Genomic DNA, 18,612 nt, shown 5'->3' with positions numbered 1-18,612 from the left:
GTAGACATGGTGTAACATTGGTTTTGCTTTGTTTCACAGAACTAATCGTTGCCTGGGTTGCGTACGTATATGTGGGGCGGAGCTATCAAAATAGGGGCAAGACCCTTTTGGGGTAGGGGCGTGTTTGTTTTGGTGATTTCAAATATCAACATTGGCTACCAGAAATCACTTACTCTGCCTTTAATGCATGTTGCTGGTCTTACTGTAAACTATTCATCTGTGCATTTCCAAAAAATAAATAAACAAAAAAAGTATTAAATGTTTATGTTAATATACTTTATCTGTTTGCATTTATAGATTGTAATTACAATCCACTTATATACACAAAACTTTACAGTTTTATTCCTATCTATATTCTTAAAGTTTTTACAGAAGGGATTGTTCATATAACATTCACCTGGTTTATATAACTAAAACCATGGTGAAAATATTTTTTTTCTGCCTGTTGACATTATTTTCTAATTTATGGAGTAATAAAAAGACAAATCCAAGATCCATAAAAAGCTGTAATATTTCACCAAATTAAAGTATTTTGCACCTGGTTTTATGCCGTTTTCAGATTTGTCCTGGAAATGTATGCAAATGAGTGCATATTTAATTTGATAATGCATAATCTTCGTATTTCAATAACATGTCAGAAAACTTAATCCAAAACATGACCTGATCTGTTTCCATTCCGTTACACAACGCTCACTTTTCACAATCCAATCAAAAACTGAAGAATAAAATCAAGTGCAGCCCAACATTTTTTCTTATTTGATAGCCATTTCACTCAGAATCACAATAGTAGTAAAGTCTATAGCAGCTTCAGTTTTATGTCGAATTTAAAAGCTGGTGCTTTTACCAAATCAAAATTTAGAGTTGTAAATATTATTTTATAAAATTCAAACAAAACATAGGAAAAAAAAAGTTATCTAAAAATGTGCTTAAAAGGTGTTTGTCAAGAGATGTCTAACATCTATTGCTCCATTTGCTATTTATTTCTCAGACGCTCTCTCTTTAAAGTGACACGCATACTTTTCTATGAAATGAATGAAATTGTGTATGTGGAGAGTAATGGTCTGGTGTGTTCTCACTCGGCACAGGTTGGTGTTGGCGTGCACGGTGGCAGAGGGCTCTGATCTCCTCCAGTCAGGTCAGAGAGAGAATATTTGATGTTGGTGTACTCGCGTCCTTTAATTTTACTTTTCTGAAAGTCAAAACAAACAGTCCGTGAGACTCATTCATTCTGGGAACACTGCAAATCTACACCATTTTGCTCCTCTCTTTATAAATCTGCTGTCAACAAAAGAGAAGCTTTAAAGTCTCCCTAGAGTTTTCCTCCAAAATAAAAGGGTTATTGTTTGGAAATTAATAAATTAAGACATGTTGTTCTAAAAAATACCATTATTATTACTTTATATTATTATGTAATTTTTATTTTACAGTGAAATAGTATTAATACTATACAATAGTAATATTTCTAATTTTTTATTATATTTTGTATTTTTTAATGTAGCAGTAGAAATAATAATAATTATAATCATAATTAAACAATATTTATTATCATTATTTTACAGTGATATTGCTATATAATAAAATTCAAATACAAGCCAAATTGTGCAGCCCTACAAATAACTGCATGCAAACATGGAGCTCTTTAAAAAAAAAAAAAACAGCTTATTAATAATCAGTCAAAACAGTCCATGAGACTAATTCATGTTGGCAACACTGCATATCTACACAATTTTGCTCCTCTATTTATAAATCTGTTAAGCTTCAAAGTACCCCTGCATTTTTCAGCCAAAATAAGAGCTCTATGGTTTAATGTTTGAAAATGAATAAATTAAGACAGCCTAAATATTACAATAATTTTACTGTTCTGTAAAATAACATTACTATTCATTTAAATTTTTTTCGTATATACTCTTTGCTTTTGTTTTGTAAAAAACATTATTATTTTTATTATTTCATATTTTATGTACATTAGATTTTTTTCTGAAATACTCTTTTTTTTTTTTTTTTGCTTTTTACAGTGTAATATTAATGTGTAATAGTAATATTACAATTGTAATATCTCATTTTGTTTTATTGTGTAAATATTTTTGTGGTAACAGTAATAATCATAATAAAAATAATAAACTATCATCGTTTCACAGGCTTATTGATGTAAAATCCCAAAAAGCCAAATTGTGCAGCCCTAAAAACAAGCACAGTTGGCAATACTGCAAGTCTATAATATCAATAGAGTGAAGTGTCTCTCTCTTCTGTGAATATAAGCGTCGCACACACCTGCTCCTCCTCTATGCGGCGCTGTAGAGTCTCAATATAATGCTGCACGGCCATGTAAATGAAGCGATACTGGGCCTCTGTCTGTACCATTCCTGAACGCTGAGATCGCACCATCTGGATAGTCTTGGGCACGTCGATATCACAGTCCACTCCTGCACAACAGATTGCAGGTCAGATCTAACTTCAAGTAAAGCTGCTACTGTGGCCTAATTTAGCTTGTAGGGCCTAGTAATTAACAAAAAGAGCACCAACAGATAAACAATCTAGATGTAAGAACTTTACCCTTTTCTCTGATGATATCTATTAAAATATCAATCACGATAAATGTTCCTGTTCGTCCAATCCCAGCACTGCAGGAGAATCAGAAAAACAAGTTTAGAACCAACACGCACACTCGCTTGATGATGAAAGTATTTGCACTAATGTTTCAAACTAAAAGTCGAACTTAATGTCTAACTAAAAGAAATAAAAGCCACAACCGTTTTGATTTTTTAAATCATTAACATCAGCCCATGCAAGTCTGTTTTCTTGGTTTCTGCAGGTTTTAAAGGTAAATTTAAGACTTTAAGACCAAGTGAAGAAAATTTAAGGAATAAATTGAAGGGAAAGCAATGCGCCAATATGTTTTCTAAATGCACGTGTATAGGAAGCACACAATGAGTTGTATTAGAAACAATTCAAAGTTTGAAAACACAGCTTCCAAGTCTTGAGACATGTGAAACTGATCAAAATGCATTGAGTTTATGGTTAAAACTAGAACAAATATCTGCCAATGGGCGGAGAAAAATCTACTTAATTCAAAGGGAAAACAAGTATTCATTCCTCATAGACATTTTTTTCTTGTTTTAACCATAAACATGCTTCATTTTGTTCAGTTTCTCAGAAAACTAGACGTCATATCTTAATTTTGCATTTCAAGTAAATGTATTTTAATTTAAGGATGTTTCGATATTTTTATTGGAAACAAGGCAAAAATACTGTGGAGAGTTTTCATTTTTTTCAGTGCATGCAACATTTAATGTCATGAATTTAAGACTTTCTGCATTTATTCAAGACCTTTTTAAGGCCTTCATTTGTGCAAGGGTGCATTAAGCCATTTGAAGACCCACAGAACCCTTCGTTTTTGATTGTGTTCTCATAACCTGCAGTGCACCACGATGGCTCCAGCCCCGGTTATGCTCTCCTGCTTCATTTTGACCTCTTCCAGGAAGTCCAGCACGCCTCCCGGGTCTCCAGGCACACCGTGGTCAGGCCAGGCGCGGAAATGGTACTGCCACACTGTACGCTCAGTATTACCCTACAACATCAGACAGATCCCCGGTGTTAGAAAAAGACTCCTGTGTTCTGTGGTGACGTAAGCATTTCAGTTGACCTTACCTGTCCAACTTTTGACAGCTTCAGCTCTCGCAGGATGTAATCGTGCGCCAACGTTTCCTTCACATTCCGCACACGCATGGCTCCGTACTCCTTCAGCGCAGACACGTCAGGCCAATACTTCACACACTTACTCTGTGAAGAACAACACAATTCATCTCAGAATATTTCAGCCAGCAATGAACTATTAATACAATACTGGATATGGCTTCGCGCAATTATCAAATCACAAAGGCTGTGATATATTTAAATAAATACATGCGCTAGAGGTTTCAGAATGAAGCAATATGTGCCAACCAGCTCTCTAAATTTTGGTGGAAGATTTCTGGTAAATTTCCAGAAAACCTTCCAGAATGTTTTGAAACTTGTCAGGATTTTTTGGAAACTTTCAGAAATTTCTAGAAATTTACTGGAAATTTTTCACCCCTTTGCAACCCTAGTTGTCAGCAAAAGAGCTTTAAAGTCTCCTACAGTTATGATTACAACGTTTGAAAATTAAGACAGCTATAAATATTAGTATATTAATTTTAATGTTTTTCTGTAAAATGAGATAAGTATTTTTATTACTTGACTTTTTTATTTTACAGTGAAATTTTCAAATTTTTTATTATATTTTGTAAATATTCTTTAGTTGTTATTATTATTTTCTAGTCATATTGATATTTAATCATATTCAAATATAAGGCAAATTTTGCAACCCCACAAACAAGCACAACAAACTTAGAGCCAGAGTTATTTTAGCATCGAGATATTACAGTTTTCACTATTATTTTGAATTAGTTTTTGTAATTGCCATTTTCATTTTAGTTAAAGTTTTAGTAATTTGTTGTTCATTTTGTCATTACTATTAGTCTTTTTTTAATGCCTAGTTTTATTCATTTTTATTTTAGTTTTAGGTATTTTACTTCATTAAGTTGCTAAATTAAAATAGAAATGTTGCCTTGGCAACTAGCCAAAATAAAATAAGTTTAAATGTTTTATATTTAATTTTATTTAAGTCATGAAAATGTTTTATTGCTTTAGTTTATTTTAAAATCTCAATCAGAATCATAAAAAAAATAACTACTAAATAAATTTGCAATTAGATTTTTTTTCTCCAAATTTTGCAGCTCTACTTTTGGCAACTAATTTCAAGCTCATGCATTATATCACATCATGAAATAGTAATTTTAGTACCATTCCAAATGTATTTAAATTCGGTCAAAGTTTGCATGATTACATATTTCTTTCAGCAATACAAAAATCAGTCCATGAACCAGAATGAAAATGTCTGTAACTGGTCCAGCCATTGGGAAACGCCTCACCTTTCCCCGTTCCACTTCTTTCGTGGTCATGACGATGACTCGAGAGTTCTCCTGAAACACCATCCTCCAGAAGTCACTGATGGTGTTTTGCAGGCAGCCCTGCGTGGCAATGTAGCTCCTCTTCAACTTGGAATTGTTGCTCTTAGTCTCGTTATCAGGCTGGGGACCACAAAAAAAAAAAAGTTACTACACAAACTTTTTAATCATTCTGATAGGACTTGAAGGCACCTTTATTACCATGATGATGTTGGCATTGATGTAGTCCAAGCCCGGTTCGTTCGTGTCACCGTCGGTCAGCACGACTCGCGTGTGGTCGACTGAGGAGGAGGAGACACAGAGAAAACAACATTACTGACATTGATAGCTCATGTGTTGCATGATGATGATGTTCACTCACAGGGAAGAATGTTTTTATATCTGTTCTTGTTTTTGTTTTCTGGCCGCTGGCCCTCTTTGCGACTGTAGAGCAGTTTACACTCCTGCTGCTGAAGCGTCTGTGGACACAGTATTAAAAATGATTGTCAGAACTCGACCCTTTACTGAATACATTGATTGAGCAGTTAAACAGATCACTGCTTAATCTGGCACTAAACTGGGTGCTGATTGGTTCTCACCTCAAACTCCTCCCAGAATCCCTGCTTGACCTTATCTGTGGTCTCTGCCAGCTTGCTGAGCTCTCGTACCCGACTTTCGATCTCTGCTGCATTGATGCGGGTAGTGTTCAGAGGCTGCAAGAAACATAACACTGCATTGGAAAACTCTTATGTCAGGAAGAATCTTGTTCAATTCATTTCAAGTAAGTGTTCAAAAATGTGTTCAAAAGTTGGAGGGGGGGGCAGTAAGATTTTTTTGTTTTTGAAAGAAGTGTCTCCTGTTCACCAAGGCTGCATTTATTTGATCAAAAATACAGTAAAAACAGTAATATTGTGAAATATTATTATAAATTAAAATAACTCATTTCTATTTGAATACATATTAAAATGTAATTTATTCCTGTGATGCAAAGCTGAATTTTAATGCGTCCTTTCTGAATAAAAAAGTATTAATTTCTTTAAAAAAAAAAAAATGACCCCAATCTATTGAGCATAAGTGTATTCATTTAGCATACAATTTTGTGATTCACAAGTGCAATTCTAAATGCATCTTTACTTAAATGGTCAATCACACACCTGTTTGAGCTGCAGGACTGTCCCCAGTGTTTCCACCATAGGGTTTTTCTTGTAATGCTCCACCAGATCTGTGAGCGAGTCGAATTTCTCCCCACCTCCAACATCATACTTAAGATCATGCTGATAAAATGATAATAGAAATTACAGCCCACTTACATAACACAAAACAGGTAAACAGCCTTTTTATTACTATGATTTTGGAACTAAATAAACCAATTGACCATTCAAACAGGTTTCCAATATAGACCAAGAACAACAATTAAATAACACATAATAAATAGAAGAATGCATTTTAGCCTAAATATCTAAAGCACTGCAGATAAATAAATACATACATAAATAGGTATGCATGTATTTAATGATTTATTATAAATATATATTTGTTTATTTAACAGTGATGGTTTAGAGCAGATGAATGTAGAAACAACTACTTATTTAAATCACAAAGAGTATTTATATCACATAAGTTGCATCTTTTCATTTAACAAACAGGTCAAATATTTTTTAAATCTACATTATTTGAGCCCACTAAATGACTAGTTGGTTGGTTACACCAAATACACAAAATAATGATCTTTAAAAAAGCATCATATGACCCCTTTAACACTTAGTTAACCATTCCTACTCCTTTCTAATTTAAAAGAAAACACATTTGACATGCAAGTCAGAATTGTAAGTGAACTTTACCTGGCAGCGTATCATAACGTGTGTGACTTTGGGTTTGCCGTCACTGGTGTCCGTCTTGTCGTCTCCGGTCCGTACGGAGAGCACAAAATCTCCCGGGTGACTCTGACTTTCTCTCACCAGGAAACTTCCATTCTTGCCCTTCTCTGTCAACAGCTTCTCGGCCTCACGACCAGATAGGTGACCATGAAACCACCTTGCAAAAAATAAAAGGACAATGTCAGAGGAGTGTGTTCGGGGGGTTCAGACGCCAATAAAAAGGCCTATAAAACAGAACTATCGGCCCATGTATTGTCATGGAAGGACAGACAGATAATGAGCTATGCTCGCGCTCACCTCTCAGAAGTGGGATCGGCACAGTTGAGCGGGTATTTCAGCTCAATGACATCTCCGTTTTTCTCTTTCAGCTGTCCGTGATGTTCCATGTAATACTGCACCAGCTCAGCCAGAGTGGCAAACTTCTCTCCACCGTACAGGTCATAATAGTCTCCCGTGTTTTGGATCTTAATGTGGGTGACGGCGCCATTTCGCCTAGTGATGAGAAGAGCTTCAATTCAGTCTGCATAAAACTTCAGATTATGATAGCAGACTGTAAAATGTTTGAATAAATGTTACAGTAAAAATATGTACAAAACTAAATTACCTTGTCATCTACAGTGAAAATTATATTACTGGTTGAAAAATGATGGTTTTGCAAGTAAAAATTATGAATTGCTATATAATTTATAGAAGGGCTGCACAATAAATGTATATTTGTCCACTGGTTATTAATCGTGAAAACTTTTAATTTTCATTTGATATTTTCCTTATCTTGAATTTGTAACAAGCCTCCACAAGCTTTCATGCTTGCGGTTGCCAGATGTCAGATGTTCTGCCGGTGGATGCCCTCCTTCCATGACTTTAGTACTGAGTAATCAACGTTAAAAAGTTTTAAAGGGTTTTAATTTAAGGGGTTCAAACACTTGATGAATTCAATACACAAAAGTGTCTCGTGAAGAGAAACGCTTAGACGTGAATAGCTAGCTACCAAGTGTCATAAACACTGACATTAACACACAGTACTGTCATTTTATGATGGATATCAGTACTTTTTAAGGTAAAAAGTTTAGTTTGTAGTTCAAGTAGAGAGGTATATTAACATTATATCACTTAAAGAAATACAGTTGTAAAATATACAGGCACATAATATAAAACCGGAAACACTGTCAGTATTTTACGACGAATTTCTGCCCTTTTTAAAACTTTTTACTAGGGATGCGCCGTAGGGCTGGGTATCGATTCAGATGTCCCGATTCGATTCGATTTCGATTCGAAAGCTCTCGATTCGATTCTCGATTTTTTTGAAATGAATGACAGGATTTCTGTTGTAACATCGCACAAGGTAAATAAGAGTGACATCTAGTGGAGAAGACTAATGATAAATATTATCAAAAAAGTTCAAAAACACCTGCATTAAATTATACTAGCAGTTTTATTGCTGCATCATCAAATAATTTCTAATGAACATGGATTGGATCCATTTAACATTCAGCAGGCCTACATAAATACAACAGAATAAAGATACATATTAAATAAACAGTGCTTTCTAGGTAGGTTTAACAGTTTTCAGGTACAGAAATAAAGTAAACAAATGTAAAATAACACTTCACTGTATAATTTAAATGCATATTAATCCTTCTTCATTGTAACAGACTTTATTATGATTAATCTTCTAATTTGTTTTTGTATACATTTTAATATTTTTTGTAAGTTTAAATATGTATGAGATCTCCTTTACTAAGGTGGGACTCTTATTTTGACGGGTTTTCTAGTCTACGTCGGAGCTAATGTTATATGGGTAATGAAAGCACCCAGTTCTTCGGATTTAAAGTTTGTCAGTTTATTAAACACCCCCCGAAAAGGCATGAGATCTGTATATATTTGTTTACTGTTAGTTGTAATAAGTGTTTTGTGTAATTCGCTGTATGTTGATGATAATGCAACTGAGAGAGAGAGTTTTGTTTAGCTATTAAACCTGTTATACTGTATTATGACAGCACTTTTTTTAAAACAAAATTTCAATACCGTGATAATACCGAATACCGTGATAAAAGCATTAGCAATTAATCGCAACATGAGAATTTGATACCGGCATATCCCTAATCCATACTTTTTACCTTTTCAATTTAGCAGGATATTTTACAGTGCAGTCAATTGCATAATACATAATATTTTCAATTAACACTTATTCCCAGTCTAAATCCCGATTTATCCAACATCTCTCACCTGACAGAGAGCGTAAAGTCTCCAGGGTTGCTTTTGCTGGGACGGGCCAAGAAACTGCCGTCCACACCACGAGTGAGGAGAAGGTTCTCCGCCTCCACTCCAGTGATGTTGGGGTGGAACCACCTACAGACACAAACACAACACAGTCAACACATGAAATACTGATTGTGGGCATGAACACTTTAGACAACAAGCAATACAGCAGTAGACATGAAAATATCTGCAGAAATTTTAGTAAATATAAAAAACCATCATATGAAAAAAATATCATTCAGAATCAAAAGCCAGAGATGCAGCTCAAAAATAAAATCATTTTAGCACATCAAATATGGAGAGATCTGTTAGTAATTTTGTTACTAATTTTGTTGTTTGTATGTTTTTAATAATATTTTGAATTTATTAAATTTTTTTATTTTTATTTTAGTTACAGTTTTAGTAATTCTGTTGTGCTTTTGTCATTTTAGTAATAATATTTGGTAATAATATTTTGAATTAATTTTTATATTTTCTGTTTTTATTGTAATTTTAGTTACAATTTTAGTAATTTTGTTGTATTTTTATTTTTTAAATGCCTTAATAGTTTTTTTTTTATTAATTCTTATTCCAGTTTTAGTTTTAGTTATTTTAATACATCAAGTGAAACTAAATTAAAATAAGAAATGTTGCCTGGGCAACTAGCTGAAATAAAGTATTTTATGTTTTATTTTATTTCAGCTAACATTTATTTTAGTTCAACGAACAAAGTTTAGTTATAATGATCTATAATAACCCTAGACATTATTGAATCAAAATTTTGTGAATGTGTACAATATGTATATATACAGTGACACCAAAATGATTGCAATATGCGTCACAAATGCTACATAAATCATAAAATTTTGTCAAATGTTTTGAAAAGTAAAGCTTGCTTAATTTTAGTAAATATAAAAAACCATCATATGAAAAAAATATCATTCAGAATCAAAAGCCAGAGATGCAGCTCAAAAATAAAATCATTTTAGCACATCAAATATGGAGAGATCTGTTAGTAATTTTGTTACTAATTTTGTTGTTTGTATGTTTTTAATAATATTTTGAATTTATTAAATTTTTTTATTTTTATTTTAGTTACAGTTTTAGTAATTCTGTTGTGCTTTTGTCATTTTAGTAATAATATTTGGTAATAATATTTTGAATAAATTTTTATATTTTCTGTTTTTATTGTAATTTTAGTTACAATTTTAGTAATTTTGTTGTATTTTTATTTTTTAAATGCCTTAATAGTTTTTTTTTTAATTAATTCTTATTCCAGTTTTAGTTTTAGTTATTTTAATACATCAAGTGAAACTAAATTAAAATAAGAAATGTTGCCTGGGCAACTAGCTGAAATAAAGTATTTTATGTTTTATTTTATTTCAGCTAACATTTATTTTAGTTCAACGAACAAAGTTTAGTTATAATGATCTATAATAACCCTAGACATTATTGAATCAAAATTTTGTGAATGTGTACAATATGTATATATACAGTGACACCAAAATGATTGCAATATGCGTGTCACAAATGCTACATAAATCATAACATTTTGTCAAATGTTTTGAAAAGTAAAGCTTGCTTTAACAGTTTGTTTCTAATGCTATGACATTAAGCCAGTTTTAAATGCGTCTTTTGTTTTGCTTATATGATGAATTATGCAGGCATTTATTCATCTTTTCTTTATCTATAATGCAGATTACATGAAAACAATATTAACACAAGCTGACCGCAATAACTAACTTACAATAAGAAAACTAAACTCAAATTCACACCACACTGCTGTCATGTCATTCTTCAACACAGTGTCATTTTCCTTTTGATCATCCCTATCTGTGGTCAAATCTACAATATGACCCGTCAATCATCATCAGCAGATATGAAACATGATCATTAAACAGACTTTCAATGTCCTAACATCAGTTAATTGCTCATCAGACAGACTCTTTCACACTCAAACATGTCCAATCTCGCCGTTGGGTTTAAATCTTTAAACTGCCTGATATTTAAAATTAAACACGTTCGTTTCGCATTTTACACACTTAAAACAAACATTTGTTTGATTTATCCTGAAAATAGGATGCCCGAAAGTGATAAGATATGTAAAATAAATGAGAAATGGACAGAATATCAGGTTTGTTTTTGCTTGTTTCTCACCTTCGGGATGTCATCGCTCCCTCACTCTCTGTTTACTGTTATTTCACTCGCTTTCCGGGTAAAAACTCCGTTTAAATCGACAGTCCCGTGTTCAGCGCCTCATAAGGCAGCGGGTCCCGCTCGGTTTGGGTTCGGACAGACGGACATGAGTGAATAAAATAACGGGAAAGAGGGACCGGGAGCGCTAGGCCGCGGCGGCGGAGAGTTTTCTGGAGTCGATTGGAAAAACGTCACCAAAGCTGCGACACACAGCGCGCGAAGCGCCGCACTGACGCGCCCTCTAGAGGCGGAACACAAGAACAGCAGAACAAAAACAATGTTTCGATTTAAATTTTATTTTTTTATTTTTTGGTCATTATCATGATTTTAGGTTAAATACAATTTTATAGAAATAAAGTGAATTATAAAATAACGTACATTTTTTAAAACATTAAATATAAATATAAAAATATTAAAATTAAAACATGAATCGCTTTGGATAAAAGCGTCTGCTAAATGACTAAAAGTAAAGTAAGTAAAGAATGTGTAAGAAGTGTAGGCTATTTTAGGCGGATAACGCTGTAACTAAGCATAAAAACCTAAAAGTACAAGTGCCTATCAATTAACGTGCGACCATAAAACGGTCTGCATAGTGAATATAACAGAATAAATATAAGAAATGTTGTTATTAAAAAAAACTAAAGCATATCACTAAAGCATATCACTGCCCCTGACATTTTTGAACACGCAACCATAAAAACAACAATCATTGCAAATCAAATACTGAGATAAACATACTGCAATAATATTAACAGAGAGCAAAAAGAAAGAAAATATACAAATAGGGTATATGAATCAATTAAAGGATAGATTTAAGGCTTTGCAATATTTTACAGTCTTTTTGTTTTGCTATTTCTTGTAAAATAATGAAGGTAGTGACATATTTCAATTTTTTTTTACCTTTGTGGATAAACAATTCTCTCTATATAATACATAGGCTACATTTGTAATAATATTAAATTAATATATTACATTCGATTCAAATAAATAAATACATTTTAACCGCCATTATCAAAGAAAAATAAACTTTTCCTCTGAGTTGTATTTTGTTTGTGTTCTTTTTAACAAAACAAAAAAAAGCCAAATCGCACCGTAATAATTCTGTATAAATATAATAAAATAAATAGTTTCTGTACGTACAAAAACACAATTCAAGTCAATATAAATCAAGTCGATAAATTCGGTGACCAATCTGTCAACTGTTCCGCTCGTTTTTTGCAAACGCGAACTACGTCCGTCGTTGTCGCCTTTTTGTCCCTTCAGGCGACTCGTCTAAATCTTGACGTGGCATCCTCAGTAGCGCAGCTAGCGCTTGGCAGTCTCCGCCTTTATCGGTCCAGTGTGGCGTAAAGTCTCTTTTATGGGTTTTATCATCCATTAATACAGCACACCAAACATGTTTACGTTCTCGGAACTCGTCGTGCTCCTCGGCGCGCTGTCTTACACGGCAAACGGCTATTTTGTGAGCATCGACGCTCACGCGGATGAGTGTTTCTATGAGCGCGTGAACTCGGGCACCAAAATGGGCCTGATGTTTGAGGTCGCCGAGGGAGGATTTCTGGACATCGACGTGGAGGTGAGCATCAAAATACACTTACTGTATTAATAAATGTCATTAATCATAAACGATAGCCCATAAACAGGCGCTGTATGAAGTTTGCAGGTGTCGCTGTCTGCTCGCACTGGTTGGTGGTTGAAGCCGGAAGTGAATTGCTGGCTGTTAGTGATTATTAATGCTTACATACTAGATTATGTACAGTCTTAACGTACGGCATGGTGTGTATTGATAACCTTTAGAAGGGTCAAGGTGAAAGTAAAAGTACTCTGGTTTTGTTTGGTCTTACTTTGCTTCCACCAGATGATTGTTAAACACAAATACTGTGGTATTACCATGATTTTTTTTTGGTAATGGTACCATTTGTAATCTAAAAGTTTGCTTAGTACTTTAGATGTTCTTAAAGAGCCATATATACAGTGGTGGCCAAAATGATTAGAACACTAGCATTTCCAGCAGCTAAAAATGGGTTTAAGTCAGTTATTTCTATCTTTTGTTGTAGTGTGTCGGTAGGAAATATCAGTTTACATTTCCAAAAGAATAATCTGATACAGACTAAATCCAGAAGAACTGTGGCAACGTCTCCAAGATGCTTCAAGAAACCTTCCTGCAAAGCTCCCTGAAAAACTCTGCACAAGTGCTCCTTGAGCAAAGCTGCTTTAAACGCAAAGGATGCTCACACCAAATGTTGATTTAATTTAGTTAATAGAAGTTAATTGATAAAGAAAATCTATTTGACACTTTTTTTGACAGCATCCTCATTTTACGGCAACCGCTGACTCTTAACTTTTATAAAGAATATCTCTTTGGATTTGAGACTTTAGTCTTTGCAACTTTACAGATCTTCTTTATGCACCAAGAGCTTGTAACACTCCAAAGAGAAAGGAAAACTTGAAATCGCATCATATGACCCCTTTAATAGTGTTTATTTGTGGGTTTTTGTGAAGTTGTAAGCACCTGTCAGTACCTCATGTATTGTTTGTCCTGAACAGATAACAGGTCCAGATGGGAAGCAGATCTATAAAGGAGACCGCGAGTCCAGCGGCAAGTATTCTGTAGCCGCCCATATGGACGGAATCTACAAGTTCTGCTTCAGCAACAAGATGTCCACCATGACCCCTAAGATTGTGATGTTCACCATCGACATCGGCGAGGCACCCAAAGGACAGGATATGGAGACAGAGGGTGAGCGCTTGAACTGATGCAGGGGTTTCTGGGAAGGTTGTTTCTCGTAGTGTCCTCTCTTTTGCTCCATATGGCAGAGTTCTCACAGTCACGGAAAACCTGGGAGCTTTCAGGCAACTGGAAAAGTCATGGAAAATAAAATATTTGTGGAGCTTTCTATAATGAATGTCAGGTTTTCTGCCCAGTTCTAAAATATTTCAGTTGCCTTGAAATTGATTTCTATAGGCCTATATCAGGGTTATTATAGTTGAATAAAACACACAAAAATTTTTAATAAAATAAGTAACTGAATCTCAAATATCAAAAAACATTTTCATTTTAGCTAGTTATTTCTATTTTTATTTAGTGTAATATCACAAACTAAAATAACTAAAATTAAAAACAAATTATATTTTATAAAAAACGAATTAAAAATAATTAAACTAACAAAATTACTAAAAGTTTAAAATAAAAAATGGAAAATATAAAAATAAAAACTAATTCAAAATAAGTGAAAATTATAAAAGTAATTAAATTGGTGGTGTTGCATTTGTATGCTGAATATGCAGAAATATTTGCGTTGATATAATAATTGAGTAAATTATGTTATTTCCAGCTCATCAGTTACTAAAACTGACATGAAAATGAACAAAAACTATATAGACATATTTTTTTAAAAATTACTTTAACGAAAATGAAAAATACAACAATAAAATTCACTAAATCAAAATAATTGGAAGCTATAATTGTATCTCAATTCTAAAATGAGTCTCTTTTTTTATATATATATTTAAGTATTAATTTTAATTAGTGCTGTCAAACTATTAGGGCTGTAGCTATCGATTATTTTAGTAATCAAGTATTCTACTGATTATTCCATCGAGTAATCGGATAAGAATTTTTCTTTATTAAAGAGCAACACTAAATATACAAGAGATAATAAGATAGATCTCTTAAAATAAACAACTAATTTGTTTTCTTTTTAGAAAAATTAACATTTTTATTGCTGAAATTGCATACATTAATAACCGTGAAAACGAAACCCATTTAATGCATTTAATTGCCAAATTACATTCAAAATGCAAATACAAATATATCAATAAAAAATTAAATAAATAAATAAAAATACAAAAATCAATTTATGCAGTTACAAATGCATAAATAATGTTTTGATATATTAAACATAAAACATTGAATACTGATATTTAAAATTATTTTAAAAAGAAAAGATACTTTAAATGTGAAATTAAAACCGCCAGTAGGTGGCAGCAAGGCACTGTTAAGGAGTGAGTCATTGCGATTGAACCGAATCATTTAAACGGTTGATTCATTCAGAAACGAAACGCTGTCATGTTGCTCAGAGACGCAAAACAGCGCTGTGGCTGTGTTTGGAATTTTATTTTATTTTTTGGCAAAATCAGGCAATATAGTGTCTAAAACGTAAGTCTTTTAATATTACCTTCTTGTTTATTGAACTGTTGAATAAAATCGCATTTGTAATCATGCTGATTTTAGAGGTGAAAATTGGCACTCTTTCTTTTTGTGGTGTTTTTATGCACAATGGCGCTTAGTCTTTCACAAAACATAGCAAACGTAGGGATATCGTAACTAGCCACCATATTGATTTATTTCAATATGTCCAGCGCTTTTTTTACAGTCTATGGTCCAGCGTTTATCGGGTTGTGCGTCAGTAATAATGGTCGTGTCTGTGCCAAAGTGGAAACACTGTGTTCCGTGTGTAGTTACAGTAAATGAACTAAACGAAGCCTGATTTTTTTGTATTCGAGTTACTCGAGGTATTCGAGGAATCGTTTCAGCCCTACAATATATATCACAATATAGTTATTTTTGCTTTATCAGTAATAATGGTCCGTGGGGAAACACTGTGTTCCGTGTGTAGTTACAGTAAATGAACTAAACGAAGCCTGATTTTTTGTATTCGAGTTACTCGAGGTATTCGAGGAATCGTTTCAGCCCTACAAACGATTAATCGCAAAGTTTTTGTTTACATTATATATAGGGATGTAATGATTCACTCAGCTCACGATTCGATTCATGATTTTTTTTTTTTTACTAAATTACATTTAAGACAAATTATAAATGTGTTTGTATTTATATATACATAATAAATATACACGCATATATTATGTAAACAAAAACGTATTTTTGGATGTGATTAATCGTTTGACAGCACAAATTTTTTTTTTTTTTTACTTATACAGTGCTGAAATTATGATTTAACATGGGGGTTTTTTTGCCTCTAATGTGGCTTTTTTCCCTATTCAGGAGGTGGTGACAGCTGGGATGGTAGGAATAGACTGTACAGTAGATCATTTTAACATCTGTTGAGTTTTAAACTGAAATCTAACAGCATCTGCACTTCTATTTGCACCTGTGTGTATAAAAACAGTGTGACCAATGAGCTGAACCTTTCACTCCCTGATGAGCTCGAAAAACTGCTGTTGAACCCTAAAGAGATATATATATAACATGAATGGTTGTGTTTTATCATAGAAGAGGTTTATTTGAAGTTCTCATTGCCTGTTTTGGATTTTTAACTGTAGGCCATTCTGATACTTATTGTTTATGCTTTATACATAAGGGTTTGTATTAATGTAACAGCCGTTTATGACCTGTAACCTCTTGCATGTGTACATGAGGCGTTCACAGTTGGTACCAAACTTTTATACTGTTGTTTGTAAAAGTTGGAGGTGTTGTATTTGCATGCTGCATGCACGTTGATACAGTCATCACGAGTAAATTGCTATTAATTTATTTCTAGCTCATCAGAATAAGCTGGAGGAGATGATCAATGAGCTGGCGGTTGCCATGACGGCGGTCAAACATGAGCAGGAATACATGGAGGTCCGAGAGAGAATACACCGCGCAAGTAAGACATCCTCCCCAATCACGTGACCACAGTTGTTGTTGTTTTTAAGCAATCATTATTTTGCATGGTTTTGAACCCAGGAAAAATATGCATGTTTAAATGCCCTTTAAATTATTATTGTAATTTTGACCTGACATGAACCCAGCTAAATGTATGTTTAAATAGTCTTTGAATTATTATTATTATTATTTACATTTTTATGCTACATGAATCCAGCTATAATATGCATGTTTAAATGACCTGTAAATTATTTTATGTTTTCATTTTGACATGACCTGAATAATTGAATAATGGCATGGATAATTATTATTTCTTCTTTTTATAAATATTCCTTTTTTAGTTTGACATGACGTGAACCCAGCAAAAATATAATTGTTGAAATGGCCATTTGTTCATTTATTTATGTATTTATTTATTTATTGAACAAATATTTGTGTTTAAAGGGACATTGGAATTATTTATTAGTTTTTATTTTGGCATGAGGAGCAGCTAAAATGCATATTTAAATTGACTTTGAATTATTACCGTTTTATTTATTGATTGATTGATCTATTTTTAACTTGTGTCTCTTAAACTTGCTGTATAATTTTGTCTGTGTCCTCTAGTCAATGACAACACGAACAGCAGGGTGGTGCTGTGGTCCTTCTTTGAGGCTCTGGTGCTGGTGGCCATGACCCTCGGACAGATTTACTACCTGAAGAGATTCTTTGAAGTACGGAGAGTCGTATAAAATCCTGTCTGTGTTCCACAACATAAACACATCGAGTCCAAGATTTACCAGTTTTAAGAATTGGATGTCCAATTCAACAGAGATGGGAAGAACTTGGTTGTTCGCAAGTCCACCCAGTCTGTGTTTTGGTTTTTATTTGCCCCAGTTGTAGTTCTCTTCATCATTTGTTTTGGTAAAGGGTGCGATTTTGAATCAATTCATTGAGTTTGTTTTAGCCTGACTTGATTTTGAACAGTCATCTTTATATATATTTTTTTTTTGTTGTTTTTTTTTGCTTGGTGTTTTTTCTCCAGAACTGTTACGATTGCACATTACTCTGAGAATGAAGTAACGGTGATGATGTGGTGTTGTCCCAATATAAGAACATGGTTTAGGATTGTATGGAAATGGCATGATGTAATTAAACCATAACATGAACAATGTTTTGAGCGAATGGGAAGTCAGATATAAGTGTCAGGAAATGTCACATTTCATGTCATTTTCACTGCTCATTATCACATTTAGTTATGCCAACAACAACCTCCATGGCACATATTTAAACCTGATGCTGGTGAAGCGGCAGAATAACTGCTTAGTTACTTTTGCAGATTTTCTGGTGTGTTTTTTAAATGTTTAGGCAGGGTAGGCCCAATTTCTTTTCTATCTCTATCTCCAGTCTCTTCACACAGGAAGTACTTTATGTAGTTTTGTACCACTTTTGTTGTCTAAAATTCTTACATTAAAGAAAATGCTAAATAGTTTGGCTAAGACTACTGGTGAACTGATGATAAAACGGTAAACCTCAGAAGTTCAACGAATATGTATGTCAAATATGGATTTGATTTAATAAACATGAAACGTTCTTAAAATGTCTCCTTTCTATTATTTGTGTAGATTTGGATGCACAACATGGAAAATCGCAGCAAAATGTAAGTCTAACTGCGATGTATTTGATATTTGTTTTTTATTTACATAATTTTGTCATGTATAAATTGGCGAGGCCGCTGCGGAAATATAAA

The 18,612-nt window shown here is 33.3% G+C and overlaps 2 protein-coding genes across 3 annotated transcripts in view; one reads left to right on the top strand and one right to left on the bottom strand.

The window, feature by feature from the left end:
• Positions 1–11,470, bottom strand: part of LOC107712100 (tyrosine-protein phosphatase non-receptor type 11) — a 15,765-nt gene extending 4,295 nt beyond the window's left edge. The window contains exons 1-14 of one of the 2 annotated variants that reach the window (XM_016517240.1): positions 11,237–11,470; positions 9,068–9,190; positions 7,139–7,333; positions 6,806–6,998; positions 6,119–6,238; positions 5,564–5,677; positions 5,347–5,443; positions 5,187–5,266; positions 4,950–5,108; positions 3,649–3,780; positions 3,414–3,568; positions 2,554–2,621; positions 2,272–2,423; positions 1,077–1,189 (exon numbers count right to left, since the gene is read on the bottom strand). In XM_016517240.1, the coding sequence (XP_016372726.1) occupies positions 1,077–1,189; positions 2,272–2,423; positions 2,554–2,621; positions 3,414–3,568; positions 3,649–3,780; positions 4,950–5,108; positions 5,187–5,266; positions 5,347–5,443; positions 5,564–5,677; positions 6,119–6,238; positions 6,806–6,998; positions 7,139–7,333; positions 9,068–9,190; positions 11,237–11,250 (1,715 nt within the window). In that variant the 5' untranslated portion in view covers positions 11,251–11,470. The remainder of the gene's footprint in view (positions 1–1,076; positions 1,190–2,271; positions 2,424–2,553; positions 2,622–3,413; positions 3,569–3,648; positions 3,781–4,949; positions 5,109–5,186; positions 5,267–5,346; positions 5,444–5,563; positions 5,678–6,118; positions 6,239–6,805; positions 6,999–7,138; positions 7,334–9,067; positions 9,191–11,236) is intronic. The other variant, XM_016517232.1, reaches the window with a different exon arrangement.
• Positions 11,471–12,483: 1,013 nt separating this feature from the next.
• Positions 12,484–18,462, top strand: LOC107712090 (transmembrane emp24 domain-containing protein 2-like). The gene is made up of 4 exons (XM_016517221.1): positions 12,484–12,851; positions 13,823–14,015; positions 16,777–16,884; positions 17,490–18,462. The coding sequence occupies exons 1-4, from the start codon at positions 12,672–12,674 to the stop codon at positions 17,612–17,614; spliced, it is 606 nt and encodes a 201-aa protein (XP_016372707.1). The 5' UTR covers positions 12,484–12,671; the 3' UTR covers positions 17,615–18,462.
• Positions 18,463–18,612: the final 150 nt, after the last annotated feature.

The sequence above is a fragment of the Sinocyclocheilus rhinocerous genome, unplaced genomic scaffold (genome assembly GCF_001515625.1).
Source record: "Sinocyclocheilus rhinocerous isolate Xijiao unplaced genomic scaffold, SAMN03320098_v1.1 scaffold5757, whole genome shotgun sequence".
Classification (NCBI taxonomy): domain Eukaryota; kingdom Metazoa; phylum Chordata; class Actinopteri; order Cypriniformes; family Cyprinidae; genus Sinocyclocheilus; species Sinocyclocheilus rhinocerous.
This window is presented reverse-complemented; position numbering and strand designations above follow the sequence as displayed.

Coding starts and splice junctions, on each gene's coding strand:
- LOC107712090 (XM_016517221.1), top strand. CDS start 12,672: ATGTTTACGTTCTCGGAACTCGTCGTGCTCCTCGGCGCGCTGTCTTAC. Junction 12,852..13,822: donor TTCTGGACATCGACGTGGAG/GTGAGCATCAAA, acceptor TGTCCTGAACAG/ATAACAGGTCCAGATGGGAA. Junction 16,885..17,489: donor AGAGAGAATACACCGCGCAA/GTAAGACATCCT, acceptor TGTGTCCTCTAG/TCAATGACAACACGAACAGC.